Source organism: Micromys minutus, assembly GCF_963924665.1.
Source record: "Micromys minutus genome assembly, chromosome: 4".
In the NCBI taxonomy this organism is placed as follows: domain Eukaryota; kingdom Metazoa; phylum Chordata; class Mammalia; order Rodentia; family Muridae; genus Micromys; species Micromys minutus.
Window position 1 is genome coordinate 49653004 of NC_137973.1, and position 17869 is coordinate 49670872.

General features: G+C 39.3%; 2 protein-coding genes across 5 annotated transcripts in view; one reads left to right on the forward strand and one right to left on the reverse strand.

Annotated features, from left to right (window-relative positions):
- The window catches only part of LRRC39 (leucine rich repeat containing 39), a 28063-nt gene extending 15967 nt beyond the window's left edge, over positions 1-12096 (forward strand). For 2 of the 3 annotated variants that reach the window (XM_080916376.1, XM_080916377.1), the window contains one exon: positions 1050-1239. In XM_080916376.1, the coding sequence (XP_080772502.1) occupies positions 1050-1105 (56 nt within the window). In that variant the 3' untranslated portion in view covers positions 1106-1239. Of the gene's footprint in view, positions 1-1049; positions 1240-11762 lie in introns of those variants that run through there. The other variant, XM_080916378.1, reaches the window with a different exon arrangement.
- TRMT13 (tRNA methyltransferase 13 homolog) lies at positions 1237-17853 on the reverse strand (the record flags this gene model as incomplete). 2 transcript variants are annotated; one of them, XM_080916375.1, is made up of 11 exons in its annotated part: positions 17699-17853; positions 16670-16716; positions 16387-16453; positions 14577-14639; positions 14075-14144; positions 13831-13895; positions 13023-13190; positions 10504-10576; positions 4694-4768; positions 2076-2499; positions 1237-1435 (listed from the first exon to the last, which is right to left on the reverse strand). In XM_080916375.1, the coding sequence occupies exons 1-11, from the start codon at positions 17843-17845 to the stop codon at positions 1237-1239; spliced, it is 1398 nt and encodes a 465-aa protein (XP_080772501.1). In that variant the 5' UTR covers positions 17846-17853. The 2 variants fall into 2 exon arrangements, with proteins under 2 accessions (XP_080772501.1, XP_080772500.1); XM_080916374.1 differs by having other exon boundaries at positions 13831-13937.
- Positions 17854-17869: the final 16 nt, after the last annotated feature.

Here is a 17869-nt window from a genome sequence, read left to right on the forward strand (position 1 = left end):
TGGTTGGAATTTAAGCTGAGGACAACACTAGATTAAACTGAAGCAGAAAGGCCAGGAACTGAAAATGTCTTTGGCATTTTACTTATAACTCATGTAGTCACAGGCTTACCACCCACAACAATGACCTCGGTGTTACCAGCTAAACTCAGTGATTCTGAATCTTTGTCTTTGCATCTTTACCAACAACTAAAATACTTTTTACAAAACAAACTGTAGAAACAACTCTAGGGCAGGATATGGAGGAAAACCAGTCCTGTGACATGTTTGGTTTAATATTTGCTTGTGCATGGAGTCCTTACATATATGTAAGGCCTAAATGTGGTATTTTAGCTTCATTATCTAATTTTTATTTTACTCCAAATCATTTTCCTGCTGGCATGGGCACATGCCTTTAATTCTAGCACCTGGGAGTTAGAGGTAGATGGATCTGCGTGTCCCACATGCTGGGATTGGAGCGCCACCACTGTCCCTCTGTGAGACCCCTCCCTGCTGGAAATTGGAGGGGAGCGCCACCACTGTCCCCACTACTGCTTATTTTTATATAGTTATTTATTTATATTAATATTATATATTATATATATATATATTTGTAATAGTTATCCATTAAGAGACTGATAAAAGATAGGTAATTAATTTTAGAAGTTATATGCAACTTTCAAATTTGATTTATGTTTATAAACATTATTTAGAGGTTTGCACTAGATTATTATCCAACAAAAACCTAAAGTAAAAAGATTATTTTTCCCTTAAGATCATCTCTTCAGTTTTGGTGTTAAGGACAGACTCTGAGACTACAAATATAGGCATGGCTTTGAAACTTGCCAGTTCTTACATTTCTAAATGTGTCTGTGTTTGAGAAAATTACAATTATTCTTTCTACATCTATATTGAAAAAAAGCCTCATACTCAGATTGATCCTTGTTATAAACTTATATTATTTATTACAACTGGAGCTCAAAAACATGAAAACATATCGAATAAAACCAAGGTTTGCTAGATTAATACACAGAGTTCACAGTCTAATTACATGCTGATGTTATATCTTTCAGAAGACCAAGTCAACTGTCTGACTCATACGCCAAGCTCTATACGTTCTGATGGATAAAGTAGTTTAAAGAGGCCTGCTGAAAAGGAATACTTTGACAACTGGGTGAATATTTTTGTGAATATCAAAATATAATTTAAAAATAATTTAAATTTTTCTTTGGAAGATAAACATCATGTTCGTGTTTCCTTTTACTGGTGGTTTTTCTCCTGAGATGACAGATGAGCTGGTACAGCAGTTAATAATACGTTTTCTAGAGACACCAATGGGTCCGTATAGTACCGTAAGGCAGGACTGAAGCCTTTCTGCTGTAGGTAACGGAGTCGGCCCTGGTCAATCAGCAGTTTGCAAAGATGTCCTATTTTCTTTTTCTCTTCAGCAGTAAGAGTCCTACATTGAATAAACACACAAAAATTAAAGGTTTGTAAAAGTTCAAAAGAAGTTCGGCCACTACCATTTACTACAAAGCTGCTAACTAGCCAACAGTGCACTAGGTGCTATGTCTGATGCTTCTGAGACTTTTATGATCACCATTAAATCATGTTTTAGTTTATCCCAAAATTAGAATATAAGCTATATTTTTCTAAATTTTTGGTAATAGTCATCCAAGAAAAAAAGGAATCCTTCTCCTTCTTCACTTTCTATGTCTCAGCCAAAAGACTAAGAAACAACTATTCGGTTTCATTTTCTCTTGCCCAAGGTCAGTCAGTCTGAAAACATTAAATGGAAAATTCCGAAAATGAGCCACTGGTAATGGCATTCTGAGTAGCATGGTGAACCATGGGCCACCCAACCCCTTCCTATCCGGGAAGAAACCTGTGCCTCGGACATGAGCATCCCTACAGTATCCTCACTGCACACCTACTAGGCAGCCATCTCAGCTGCTCGACTGACAGAGCAGGCAACTGCACTGCTAGCGGGTGGGGTTCTAGGCATCTGAGGGAGATCCTGCAGGGTTACCACAGGAGGACTAGTGTACAGTGATAGAGTATCTCCCCCGCAGCATGGTGGTGTAGCCGATGCCACTTACCCAGACAAAGGGTCAGCACTGCCATCCGTGAGTCTGCCTCCACCATCATGCTCTTCATTCTCATCCCTGTGAGCATCTTTTCTCTCTGCGCTGACCTCTGAGGCTTCCAAAGATGTCCTCATCCCACATGTTGCCCAACTACTCATTCTCTGGAAGTAGTAGAACTCTACTGCCCCAAGTCCAAGAGCCTTGAAATACTCTTTGCCCACATAATGTCTCCAGTCACACCTGTGGTGACAACAGAGCGCAATGACAATGCCAGCCACAGGGGTCTGTGTCTCTGGGACTTTTTCATTTCCTTCCTTGGCTAAAGTGTTACTTTCTTCTTCTGTTTTATCATTCTTTACGCGTTTGGCTAAAGGTTCTTCATCCTTTCCCTCAAAACTGGCAGCGTAGGTTTCAACCAAACATCGTAATGCAAGATCTGCAAACACAATCACATGCCCCCACCCCAAACCGCACCATCTTTAAAGATCAGTAAGCTGTATGGCTGATATAAAACACAACTACACAAACCAGCAAAAATCTACATAGCTATACATTGTAACGATTCTCTCAGATATTATACAATTTTCTCAAATTTTCCATCCCAATTTTTCTAGTGCTCAACAAAATTATTTTAAATAAAATTAAAGCAAGCTTAAGTCTTATGATTTGAAAAACTTCTGTCCAACTACTTGCATTGTCTTTCACGTCTCCATTTCCAGCTCTAGTAATGAGCTTAAGAAACCCCAAAGCTAGAAACAAAGGAAGGTAATTTCCCTTAGAATACTGACCCAGGTTCGAGAAGGTCATTTTTGGGTTTGTTTATTTTGTTTTGAGATAGATTATGTATAGCTGCTGCTGATCCCAATCTCCTGATCCTTCTGCTTACATCTCCTGGTGTTGGGTTACAGATGTGTGAGCACATCTGGCTAAGATGGTAGTCTTAAAATGTAGGCTGGTCACAACATATAGTGATGAATTGAAAGTTGAGAAAGAGAGATTCCAATGTGGAAAACTGGCTGACTAGCTTTCCTGTACATCAGCATATGTTCAGCAAACATTTGCTAAATGACTTCAATATACAGAACACCATGGATGCTAGGATTAAAACTGTCATTCTAGGGCTGATGAGATGGCTTGGGAGTTAAAAGCACTGGCAGCCAAGTTTGGTTCCCAGCACACACAGGGTGGCTTAAAACTGTCCAGGGGTTCTAGTTCCAGGGGATCCAGCACCTACTTGTGGCCTCTGTGGGCACTGGATATACATGCATTGCACTTCCATACATGCAGATAAAAACATTCATACTCATAAATAAAAATACACTTTAAAAAATAAGCCCTGCAAACAGCCATATAGTATAGCTGGCAATGCTGGAAGGATCAGAAATGTATGCTGTAAAACTTCTATTCTCTCTGATTACACTGTCACATCATACTCTAATTACCTAAAAACACACGTAGTTCTAAAATGTCTTACCCTATGATATAAAATGGATATAACATATCTGATTTTTATAGTAAATTTAAATCATGCCAACAGGCATAACTGGTAACTACTATATGGATAAAGTGACAGCTAATTTGGTGATTTCATGGTCTGTCTGTGTCTATCTGTTCTCTCTGTCATGAGAGTGGGCCTCATGTTGTCCAGACAGTGACATTTAGCTCTACTGACCCTCCTGCTTCAGCTTCCTGAGTATCTGCGAGTCTAAGTATGCCACTTCACCCAGGTCTATTAACTATTATTTTCTAACAAAATATACTTTCTGTTTAATTTACACTTGACTTAAACATAATTTTAAGAAGGGAAAATAATCAGAAAAATATTAGAAGGATTAAGTTATTTCTAATAATAATAATCTCAAGCTCTTTCATAGTGACTTTAAGGACCGTCTTCTTAGAAAGTATAAGGAGGCAGCAAGCTGGTGGCTAAGATAATTCAAATATTTATGGAGTACCCCTTGAGATTCCAGCACAGTATAGTAATTAGACACATACGCAGGTAATTAAAAAACAAGCAGAAGCTATGTGGAGTATGTCCTGATGACACTAAGGAGGCCGAATGTGGGGAAAGCTGAGCTAAAGGATGAGCAGAAGCCGGATCAGCTCTTCCAAAGGGGTGACAGTGGAGTTCTAGGAACGGCTGGAGCAATACAGCAGTCAGGGAAACACACGTGCTCTACAGTGAACAACAGTAAACCTAGAGGCAGAGTGACAAGTTCAGGGGAGGAAGCTAGTCATAGATGGGTGTGAGTATTAATACTTCAAGCACAGGGACCCGAAAACGAAGGAAGAAATGGAAGGAAGGGCACTGATAGGGGAGAACTAAGAGAGAAGGATGCTGACGCTCATGAAGAGAAGGCACCTTTCACAGAGTGAACGGGGACCCACAGTGCACATAGGGGTGAGAGAGTATTGGACAAGGGAAGCAGCCACGTAGAGTTAAGGTTTTGAGAGGCATGGGTGAGATGGGAAGATCCAAAGTGTGTGCTTCCTTCCCACCCCAGGGCGAAACTGGTTTACTTTACAGTGTTGTTATGTAAGTTAATGGAGCGTGAACGGCCCCAGGGTGGTGGGGCCATCTAGGCTACAGCTCAGTGTGCTACTATGACTGAGTGGGTCTGCTCACTCACCTGTTGCAACCCCACACAGATGCTTTCCAATCCCTACCACAGGCAGTCTTCCTTCTCTCAGTACAGGAATCCTGTCTAAGACAAAATGAGGTAAGAAGTTAGTTTGTGTATGATACAAAGTATTAATGTGTCCTTCTAAGAGGATGGTTCTAGAATCTTTGAATTTTAGGGACAAAACTATGAAAACAAGCAATTAGGACCAAACGCTCAGGCCATCGGCCACCGGGAAGAGCAGAGATCCAGGGACACAGGCCTGGTGAGACTGTACAGAGAGGTCTGGGCCTAGCTCACAGAAAGCGTGCTCCCCCTACCCCGTGATTGGTTCAGGGGAACAGGAACTCTGCCATAGGGACTCAGTTTCCACCTGGAGGGCCCCTGCATGCAGACCAGACACTCAAGCCACCTGCCATCAGGAACAGCGGAGATCCAGGGACACAGGCAAGGTACACGGGAGAGACGGGAATCAATCACAGACAACAAGATGGCAACAGGAAAGTGAAAGAACTTACCCAGTGGAAACCAAGACAACCTGGCAACACCAGAACCCAGCTTTCCCATCACAGCAAACAGTGGAATGCCAAACACTCCAGAAAAAGAAGACTCAGACCCGAAATCATACCTCAAGATGATGATAGAGATCCTTAAACAAGAACGGGAGGGAAAGCATAAAGAAATAGAAGCTTTTAAAGAGGAAACAAGAAAAACACTCAAAGAAATCAAAGAACTAGAGGAAAACAGAACCAAAGAGATGAAGGAATTGAAGAAGGAATTTAAAATGGAAATGGAAACAATAAAGAAAACACTAAAAGAGACAACCCTGGAGGTAGAAAACCTAAAAAAGAAATCAGGAGTCACATATGCAAGCATTTCCAATAGACTAGAAGAGATGGAAGAGAGAATCGAAGGGCCAAAGACAACATGGAAAACATAGACAAAACAGTCAGAGAAGATGCAAAAGACAAAAAGCTCCTAACCCAAAATATTCAGGAGATCCAGGACACAATGAGAAGACCAAACCTAAGGATAATAGGAATAGAAGAGGGTAAAGAATATCAACTAAGAGGCACAGTAAATATCTTCAACAAAATTGTAGAAGAAAAACTTCCCTACCCTTAAGAATGAGATGATCATGAGTATAAAAGAAGCCTACAGAACTCCAAATAGGTTGGACCAGAAAAGAAATTCCTCCCAACACATAATAGTCAAAACGCCAAGTGCCCAAAGCAAAGAAAGAATACTAAAAGCAATAAGGGAAAAAAGATCATGTAACATATAAAGGCAGACCAATCAGAATCACACCCAACTTCTCAATAGAGACTATGGAAGCTAGAAGATCCTGGACAGACATCATGCAGACCTTAAGAGAACACAAGTGTCAGCCCAAGCTGCTATACTCAGCAAAACTCTCAACCATAGATGGAGAGACCAAGATATTCCAGGACAAAACTAAATTTACACAATATCTGACCACATACCCAGCACTACAACGAATTATAGGTGGAAAACCCAATATAAGGAGGGAAACTACATCCTAGTAAAAACAAGAACATCCCTAAGCAAGAAAACCAAAAGAAGAAAGACACACAGGCACAATTCTCCCACTAAAGGCAAAAATAGCAGGAAACATTTAAATGTATTTAATATTTAAATGGACTCAATTCCGCAATAAAAAGATACAGGCTATCAGACTAGATATATAAACAGAATCCAGCATTTTGCTGCATACAGGAAACTCATCTCAAAGACAAAGACAGACACTATCTCAGAGTAAAAGGTTGGGAAAAAAACCTTCCAAGCAAACGGCCCCAAGAAGCAAGCTGGAGTGACCATTCTAATATCAAATAAAGTAGATTTTTCAACCAAAAGTTATCAAAAAATATAAGAAAGGACACTTTTTACTGATTACAGGGAAAATTTGTCAGGAGGAACTCTCAATCCTTAACATATATGCTACAAACACAAGAGCACCCATATTCATAAAAGAAACCTACTGAAGCTCAAAAAGTACATTTTACCCCACACAATAATAGTGGGAAACTTTAATACCCCACTCTCACCAATGGACAGATCATGGAAACAGAAACTGAACAAGGACACAGTGAGACTAGCAGAGGTTATGAACCAACTGGAATTAATAGACATCTACAGAACATTTCATCCTAAATCAAAAGAATACCCCTTCTTCTCAGCACCTCATGGGACCTTCTCAAAAACTGACCATATAATCGGTCACAGAACAAGCCTCAATAAATATAAGAAGATTGAAATACTCCCATGCATCCTATTAGATCACCATGGTCTAAGGCTGGTCTTTAATAACAATAAAAACAACAAAAAGCCCATATACTCATGGAAACTAAACAATACTCTATTAAATGATAACATTGTCAAAGAAGAAATAAAGAAAGAAATTAAGGATTTTCTAGAATTTAATGAAAACGAAAACACAACATACCGAAACCTACGGGATGCAATGAAAGCAGCACTGAGAGGAAAACTCATAGCTCTGAGTGCTTCCAAAAAGAAACTGGAGAGAGCATACACTAGCAATTTGACAGCACAGTTGAAAGCTCTAGAACAAAAGAGAGCAGATACACCCAAGAGGAGTAAATGGCAAGAAATAATCAAACTCAGAGCAGAAATTGACCAAATAAAAACAAAAGGAACCATTCAAAGAATCAACAAAACCAAGAGCTGGTTCTTTGAGAAAATTAACAAGATTGATAAAGCCTTAACCAGACTAACTAGAGGGCAAAGACAGAGTATCCAAATTAACAAATCAGAAATGAAAGTGGCGACATAATAACTGAAACTGAGGAAATACAAGAAATCATCAGATCCTACTATAAAAGTCTATATTCAACAAAGCTGGAAAATTTGGAGGAAATGGATGAATTCCTAGACAGATACCAGATACTAAAGTTAAACCAGACCAGGTAAACAAGCTAAGTAATCCCATAACACCTAAAGAAATAAAAGCAGTCATCAAAAGCCTCCCAACCAAAAAAAGCCCAGGTCTAGATGGGGTCAGTCCAGAATTCTATCAGACATTTATTGACGACCTAATACCAATACTCTCCAAACTATTTCACAAAATAGAGTCAGATGAAACACTACCTAATTCATTTTTTGAGGCCACAATAACCCTCATTCCTAAACCACACAGAGACCCTACAAGGAAAGAGAACTTTAGACCAATCTCACTTATGAACATTGATGCAAAAATGCTCAACAAAATCCTTGCAAACTGAATCCAAGAACACATCAAAATGATCATTCACCATGATCAAGTAGGCTTCATCCCAGGGATGGTTTAATATATGGAAATCCATCAACGTAATCCACCACACAAAGAAACTCAAAGAAAAAAAAAACACATGGTCATCTCACTAGATGCTGAGAAAGCATTTGACAAAACTCAACACCCCTTCATGTTAAACGTCTTGGAAAGAACAGGAATCCAAGGACCATACCTAAACATAACAAAAAGCAATATACAGTAAACCAATAGCCAACATCAACCTTAATGGTGAGAAACTTGAAGCAATCCCACTAAAATCAGGAACTAGACAAGGCTGCCCAATTTCCCCCTACCTATTCAACATAGTGCTGGAAGTCCTGGTCAGAGCAATTAGAGAGCAAAAGGAAATCAAAGGGATACAAATTGGAAAGGAAGAAGTAAAAACATCACTGTTTGCAGATGACATGATAGTGTATGTGAGTGACCCCAAAAATTCCACCAGAGAACTTCTACAGCTGATAAACAAGTTTAGCAAAGTGGCTGGATATAAAATTAACTCAAACAAATCAGTAGCCCTCCTCTACTCAAAGGACAAACATGCAGAGAAAGAAATTAGGGAAAAGATACCCTTTACAATAGTCACAAACAATATGAAATACCTTGGTGTGACTCTAACTAAGTAAGTGAAGGACCTGTATGACAAGAACTTCAAAGCTCTAAACAAGGAAATCAAGGAAGATTTCAGAAAATGGAAAGATCTCCCATGCTCATGGATTAGAAGGATCAACATTTTAAAAATGGCCATCTTACCAAAAGCAATCTACAGATTAAATGCAATCCCCATCAAAATTTCAACCCAATTCTTCCTACAGTTGGAAAGAGCAATGTGCAATTTCATCTGGAATAACAAAAGACCTAGAATAGCGAAATCCATCCTCAACAACAAGAAAACATCTGTGGGAATCACCATCCCTGACTTCAAGCTATATTACCATGCAACTGTGTTAAAAACTACATGGTACTGGTACAGAAATAGGCATGTGGATCAATGGAATAGAATAGAAGATCCAGAAATGAGCCCTCGCATATATGATCACTTGATTTTTGACAAAGGAGCTGTAAACATTCAATGGAAAAAGGACAGCCTCTTCAACAAATGGTGTTGGTCCAACTGGCACTCAGCATGCCGAAGAATGAAAATAGACCCTTTTTCTTATCTCCTTGTACAAAGCTCAAGTGCAAGTGGATCAAAGATCTTCACTTTAAACCAGGTACACAGCAACTATTAGAAGAGAAAGTAGGGAAAAGCTTAGAAAACATAGGCACAGGAGAAAATTTCCTGAACAGAACACCAATGGCTTGTGCTCTAAGGTCAAATAGTGACAAATGGGACTTAATGAGATTGCAAAGTTTCTGTAAGGCTAAGGACACTGTCAAGAAAACAAAAAGGCAGCCAACAGAGTGGGAAAAGATCTTTACCAACCCCACATCTGATAGAAGCCTAATATCCAAGGTATACAAAGAACTCAAGAAGTTTGACACCAGAGAATCAAACAACCCTATTAAAAAATGGGGTACAGAGCTAAACAAAAAGTTCTCAACCGAGGAATATCGAATGTCGGAGAAGCATCTAAGGAAGTGCTCAACATCCTTAGCTATCAGGGAAATGCAAATCAAAACAACCCTGAGATTTCACCTCACACCAGTCAGAATGGCTAATATCAAAAATCCAGATGACAGCAGATGCTGGCGAGGATGCGGAGAAAAAAGGAACACTTCTCCACTGTTGGTGGGGTTGTCAACTGGTACAACCACTCTGGAAATCAGTCTGGCGATTCCTCAGAAAATTGGACATAGTACTTGATACATGACCAAGAGAGACAGACAGACAGACAGACAGACAGACAGAGACAGAGATAGAGAGACAGAAAAAAAAAAAAACATATGAACACTAAGGATCTTTCAAAACTTCAGAGCCCACTCCCAGTGACTCAGCTTCTCCAAGGCCACACCTAGTCCATATGTGAGCCTATGGAGTGGGGTGGGGAGCAGCCGCATTCAAACCACCACAGTAAATGTGAGGTGAGTTTGTGCTGCAAGAAACTCTGTCCCTCAAACAAAATATATTCATAATTGAGATGGTTCTCCAATCATTACGTCAAAGCCACTATAATCTCTAAATAACTGCAGTGATTCTCTGGCTAGCTTCCCTCGGGGCAACTGTGGGCATCCTTCCAGAATCCTGACAAGCTTTTTTTCTCTCTCTCTCTCTCTTACAACTTTATTTTTAAAAAAGAGGGTTACATGTACCGATTTTTAAAGGCATTTTGGCATAACACTATATGAATATATTTTTGTCGGTACTTAATTCTTTTAGTGGTTTGATAGCATGCATTGAAATCCCACTAGTTACCATAAGCATAAAGTACATGTAGGACAGAACATAACATGGAAACAGATTTCTTGGTGAGTATAGATAAGCATAATGATCTTTGAATACTAAAAATTGCCACAAGGTTATATTCTTAGCTCTTGGATTATTAATGTTTTAAGGTCCAGGTGTACTTACTCAAGCACAAGTGTTGGATATCAATTTGAAGTCTTTCAAACACTGAGTTGTTTTTTCTGTGTTTACCATCTACCTGCATAAATAGAACATTACCAAATCAGCACCCTTAATGTTAAAAATGCTTTATAGAAATGTGTCTATTTGTTTTCAAAATTCAAAACAAATACACTTAATTCTTACAGTTCAAAAGAGAATGAATAAAAATGTAAAGTTTTAGTATTTTTGGATGAAAACTCAATAATAACAACACCCATCTTATAAGGCCAGAAATAGTGTTGTTACTGTTACACATACACATTCTTCCTTTTCACCATAATTCCCAGCCCATCACAAAGGCATCAAGGTCCAGGGATGTTAAGTGAGTACAGTTACTTGTCAGTATTTCTGTCTTTCTCACCACTGGTTTTACGTGGCCCACTCTTCTTACTCTTTAAACACAACTGTTTTAACAACTATCTGCATGAACCTGTGAATACAGGCCCAGACCTCTCTAACAATCATCAGATACATTAACCCCTCCTCCACCATCCCCCTTGGTTTTTCTTTTTGACAGTGCTAAGGACTGAAGCCAGGACCTTATACATGCCATGCAATCAACTGACCACACAGCTACAGCCTCAGCCTCATCTTAAGTTTCTTTGTTTTATGATTCTGGCACTTGAACCCAGGGCCTCATGAATACTAAGCAAACTAGCAACCACTAAGGTACAGCCCCAAGCCCTCAGAAACTGTGAACAGGAACTCTTGTTCTCCCTGCTGAAGAATACCGTGTCCTAGCAAGTCAGAAACGTCCTGACTACTGCTCTCAAAATCAATGAACAATAAACCAGCAAGTCTTATGGCTTCCAACATTTTAACTTTCTCATTCTCTACTTCTCCTCTATAATCCACTGAATGACCCTCACTCTCCAGTATACTTCTTACTTGTATTATTAAGATTTTCACATGTTCAATCTTCCTATATTTAGTCTAAATCTCTTTTGAAATAGTTTTAAAGTGTTGCTAGAATAGCTTCTAAAAACATTTTGTGTGTGTGTGTGTATGTGTGTGTGTGTGTGTGGTATCTGAGGTGGTCAGAAGATGAATGTTAGATCTCATAGAGCTAGAATTATAGGAAGCTATAAGCTGTATAATATTGGTGCTGTGAACCTAACTATGATGTTGTTTGTGGAAGAGCAGAAAGCCCTTAAACCACTGAGCTATGTCTCCAGCTCCATAGAAAATTTAAAATCATCTTTTTAAAACTTCCTCCTTGACAGCTCTGGAAGACTGAGGTCAGTTCTCCATCTTCAGGTCCCTGAAGCACTGGGTACAGTCTATTGGTATGACACAGAGAACTAAAATACTGTATGGACGCTTTTGAAACACGAACCAAATCTTCTACAGTGTCTCTAACACAGAGCAGGAGGAAGCCAGAGCAAATGACAAGAGACCTTCCTACAACAGTTGTCCTTCCTGGCTCATACCTCCACATTCTACCTTATGCCATAGATTTCCATCATGTATAAATTTTTTGTGCAATGTATGAAAGTTTCACCTGTCAATAAAATGCTGTTGGCCTATCAGCGTGGGCAGCAAATAGGGAGGTGGATATTCTGGGATAGAGAGACAATTCTGGGACTAGAGAGGCAATTCTGGGACTAGAGACAGGCACAGCACAGGAAGGGGATTTTCCCAGGAACTCTGGAGGTGACAGTTTCATAAACCTGAAGAGAGGTAACTAACCTTGCAGCATGATTTAGACTAGCTTAAAAGGGTTAAATAAGTTACAAGGTAGTCCGGGAACAGAGCCAAACCTATTGGTTTAGGCATTTATTCATAATATTCAGTCTTGAGTTGTTATTTCAGGAACTGGGTGCCGGAGGAAAAGCCTGAACTTACAAATGCTCCTTTGTTAATTCATGCTTTGGTTGCACTGTTCTTATTTCCCAAAATGCTTCTCATACCCTATCTAGCAAATGCTAACTGATCTTTCAGGATGAACGGGTATCACCTTTTCTGCACTGTGACTCTCCATTGTCTCCCTGTAAATAAAGTCTAGCACGCCAAACTCTGCGGAACTTCCTCCACTTCAACACTGTACTCACATGCTTGCTAGCTCTCTTTTCTAAACACATAGAAGAGCTCAGCTGCCTTATCACTAACTATCTGTATGTGCAGTATGCCTATCCTGCTGCCCAAGAAAATGCTCAAGAAGCTAATGAAGGAAGAGTCTGTCAGCAGTGGTAAATGCGAGGTTAGGATATGGCCAATTTCTAGCTGAAGCCTGGTTCTGGTCACAGATGTCTTGTCTCTGCAAACAATTTTATGAACTCAGATTATGGACTATCAATAGTCACATTTTAAAAACTTACCTTCAGTTTAACCAGTACAATTAGAATCAAACAAATAATAGCAAAAAACTACAATCAAATATATAAAAAACAAAACTCATTTTAAGAGATAAGTTCCTATCATTATTTTTTTTCTGCAGAAGAAAAATGTTTTGTTCTTAAGACCATACAATGGGTTTTACTTACCTTGAATCTTGTGGTCACTTTTTCTACCAGGATGAAGTGAACATTTTCAGCATCTTTTAAGGCAATATCAACCCAGTGAGATAACTTCCCCTTTCCTGCTCCAAACTCAACAAAGCATCTTCTTGGACCAAGTAACTTTAATTTTTCAATGTTACCTAAAATAGAAGCCTACAAACTCCATAGAGTTATTTTATAAACTAGAGCAAAGGAATTCAACTCAAACTGGAAAACAGCAAAGTAATCTCTACACACGCAGAAGGTTTTTATTGATAATTTCTGAATGGCTAAGACATCTTTTCCTTTTGCTTGCTTTAATACTCTGCACTCAGGATCACAGTCATGCCCAAATTTTTATTTTATTTTATTTTATTTTATGTTCGCATGTAATTTTGAATGAAACTATTTAAAGTGACCAATTATACTCAGAACCAAATGTTAGCTTTTTTTAAAATTGTTTTTTCAAAACAAGGTTTCTCTCTGTACCCAGGCTGTCCTAGAAATCAGTCTGTAGACCAGGACAGCCTCAGATGGAGATTTGCTTGTCTATGTCTACTAAGAACTGGGTTAAAGTCACGTGCCACCACACCTAACTAGAATGTTAGCTCTTAAAAAATTACTTTTGTTCACTATGAGCATACATACTTGTGTGTGCATGTAGAAGTCAGAGGACGCTTTGCAAGATTCAGATGACTGAACTCAGGTCATGAGGCTTGGCATCAAGTGCCTTCATCTGATGAGGCATCTCATCAGCCTGGGATGTTAGCACTAAACATATGAAAACATGTTGAGTGATTGTGTCTACACATACCTGCTGTTTCAGGTGCTTGACTGCACAATCACCATTTCTAGGGTCATTAAGGGCATCATGCAATGCTGGATGAGACATAATGTGATCTTCATGTGTAGAAGTCAAGCCTGGGCCAGAAAGAAACATAATAGGTAGCTTAAGCATCGAAACATGAACGGGGACTCCGAACAATAGAACAGAAGGAAACTCACAAGCCACCTAATGCTTCTCAAATGATCGAACCTGCAACTTTAGGCAGCCTTACCTTCACTTGCTTTTCTTAGCTTCTTAATTAAGTTTTCCAACTGCTCCTCAGATAGAGAAGAAAATGGAACCTATATACAAATACATAAATAAAATTAAGCAATGTAGTCAAAACACAATTTAAAGTACCATGGCAGAGACCGAATAGAAGCTTAACAGCTGGGCAGATGCTTGGCAGTTTAGGTGTTCTTCCTGGCAAAGCTTTGTTCCTAGGCCCCCTTCAGAACCATCCAACTGTGAGGGTACTACTCAGTCTCTGCCCTGATACTTTATCTCTCACTGCTTCTTCGGGGTCTGGCTCAGCTCACAACGGAGCCATGTTGCAGTTTGTTATGGGACATAAGCTTGCCTTGGAACTAACCATCATTATCAATGAAGTTCTATAGGAAAATACATCCTAAAGTCAAAACAACAGATCTTTCTAAACAAAAGTAGAAAATGGTCTGTACAAGAAGACAGTTTATAAATTCCACTTGGAGTTAAGTATTAAATAACACACTTACTAATTGCTCAGGAATTTCTGTTTCATCCTTTAGTCCTGCATTTATATCTTGAATAAAGAAATCCTTGACAAAAACAAAACCATAACATAGTATTAATATGATGCTGAAAACAAGCTGAAAACTGCTTCTTCCTCTCACCCTCCCACACCATCACCCTCGGTCACACTCACTCATCACCAAACATCACAGCACAGCCACAACCATAGTGACTAGGTTGCTGACTGGCCTCTTGTGTTGGTGGACAGCTGAGTCTGGTTCACTGGGACCCCCCACCTCCAGAGTTAGGTTTCTGGGAGCAATCTTATTTCCCTCTTTACTAAAGGAGCTAAGTACTAAAGGTGTGGATGAGAGATTGCTGTTTTTCTTGTATGTTAACTTAATGTTAAAATACTATGCTTTTCCTTTGATATAGAAGCTTACACAGAAGCTCAATTGGTAGCCAAGGCTTGCCTAGACTTTTTTGGCCCTCCAAGCTTGCCTTGAACTTTGAGTAATCCTCTAGCTTAAGCCTCCCAGGTTCCAAGATTAGAGGTATGAGCTGCCAAAGACAGCTAAAATACTTTTAGCTCATAGCATCTGGAGCAGTGGTTCTCAACTGAGAGGCATCTGAAAACGCAGAAGGGTATCTGTTGCAAAATGACTAAGAAGAAGGCTGGACAGTGAGTGGTACAAGCCTTTGGTCCTCGCACTCAGGAGGCAAGAGGCTGAGGCAGGTGAATCTCTGTGAATTTGAGGCCAACCTGTTCTACAGAGGGAGCTCCAGGACAGCTAAGGCTACTACACAGCGAAACCCTGTCTCGAAAAACCCATCCAAACAAAAAACCCAAACACAATAACAAACCCCATTACCAGTGGGAAAAACAAAACAAAACAGTATGATATCTTGAGATACACATTTTAAATTGGCTCATATCATGAAGCCAATGAATACACTTATCATTTTGTAACAACTTATTGTATTTTGTTCCCCGAAATAAATCTGAATTTTTGGTCTGGAGAGATGGCTTAGTGGTTAAGAGCACTGGCTGCTCTTCCAGAGGTCCTGAGTTCAATTCCCAGCACCCACAATGTAACTCAAAACCCTCTGAGATAGTTTTGCCCATCTGGAATGAGATCTGATGCCCTCTTTTGGTATACATGAAGACAATGTACTCATATATACTATAAAATAAGTAAATTCTTTAAAAAAAACAAAGAAATCTGAATTTTTAGCTCTTGTTTAGGTGGACACTTTGTAAGACTTATATGGACTGGTGCTAGCTCAAATTCACATCTATACTAAGTCTGAATCTCAAAGATGCCCAGTAGTTACTCTTGACAACCTGAATTCTAAACTTTTACCTCTGACTTGACATCTCCTGTAGCACCATCACCCCTCTCTGTCCAGCTGCCAAGATGGGTGTGGTAGCACACACCCATCATCTTAGCTTGTGGAAGGCGCAGTATAAGAAATATCTGAACTGTGTACGACCAGCCTAAGTATTACAGCACAGCCCCTATCTCAACAGCAAATGAACAAACAAAAATAAAGCATGAAATAATTATTATGGGCTGGCTGAGGTGGCACCCACCAGTAATCTGAATAATAGAGAAGCTAAGGGAGGAGGGCTTTAAGTTTGGGGTTAGCCTGGGCTACACAGTGAAAACCTCTAATCTAACCAACCAACAGATAAAACACAAGCACAGGAAAGAAAAGAGGAGCGAAAAAAGTACAGCTATCAAATGAACATTGCATTTGCCAAATTCAATCTGCATCTTATAATACTAAGTATTTACATACTAACATCACACACACATTTCAAACACTTACAGGCTTAGGCTTCTCTCTTGAATTACATTTTTTCAAATGTTTTGCTAGTTGGTCTTCATATACTGTGCTAAATTTAAAGAGAAAATGTAAGAGAAAAATCTTCAATGAACCTTGTGCAGCTTACTACTTAATAGAAGACACAAACACATACACAGACACACCCCACGAGTACATGCACTCCAAATGACAAAAAAAAAAAAAAAAAGACAAACAAAACAAAAAACAAAAAAACAAAAAAACAAAAAAAAAAAAAAAAAACAAAAAAAATTGACCCCATACTTACTGTTTTGGATCTAAAGGACACAAGATTCTTTTCCGAGCATTTTCTTCCTAATAAATTAAAAGGAATACATTTATTTAAATATCAAGTTTATTACATTCAGATGTTAGATACACCCACAGTGTATTCCTTTTAATTTATGTTTAGTGCTAGCCATACAGCAAAAGCTGACCAAGTATTTACTCTTAATTTTTCTCAATTATTTATTTCAATTCATTTCAGAATATTCATGAAGTTATACACAATGAATTTTATGAAAAATTCAGAAATTCTCAGTATTAAAAGTAACCTATATTATTTCTTCTTCATGTACAGATTTTAAAATTTAACTTCCTGTGTGATTCCTTGGTGGAGACCAGCTAGTTGGGAGGCTGAGGCAGGAGAATTCCTGAGACCAGGCATTCAAGACCAACAGCATCTCAAAACCAGAAAAGTTGTCTTTCAAGGGAAAAAGTACTCTATTGTAACTTGCAAAGCCTAATTACAGAAAACCCGAACACATACACAAAAGCACTCTTTTGCTTCCAACTTTAATGTTAATTACTTTACGTTAATTTTTTTCTTCCCCGTCCCAGAATAATAACAAGTTTATAAGGTGTTTCCTGGAGAGTTAACCAAAAAACTTTTTCTAGGTTTTCTAAGTTTTTCCCCCATGCATTCACAGTGGTTATCATTCAGAAAACAATAATTATATTTAGAACCCAGCTAGTAAAGCCTAGTGATTTCAAACACTACTTTGTAAAAATAATCACTTCCCATGAGGATGGGAGACTAGTGGAAGACTGAGTCTAAAGATCTCTAAGATGGCACAGAGGGTTATCTCTTGGCTATTCTTAGTACTTGGTCCAAGAAAGCGATGCTCCTCAGGAGTTTCATGGCTCCAAGAGGTGGTCAAAACTGCATTTACTTAAGTAAAAGCCGGAGAATCCATGGGACCGAAGCAGAAACCTGTCAAAGGGGCGAGGACGGGTTCCAGCACCCACAAACCCGCAACTCAGTTCCGACTCTCAGGAAGGTAGGGCGATACCAGACCTCCGCGGATCCAGCGTGTTCACCACAGAACCTTTTCCCCGCGGCCACCACCATCCTGCAGAAGCGCTTCTTCTTTTCCACATAGTAGCTGCATCGACCATCGGCTGGAGAACCGATCGCGGGTGAAGTCGGAGCAGGAGCCTCCATAACTCTGGGTCTTACTGGCCTGGG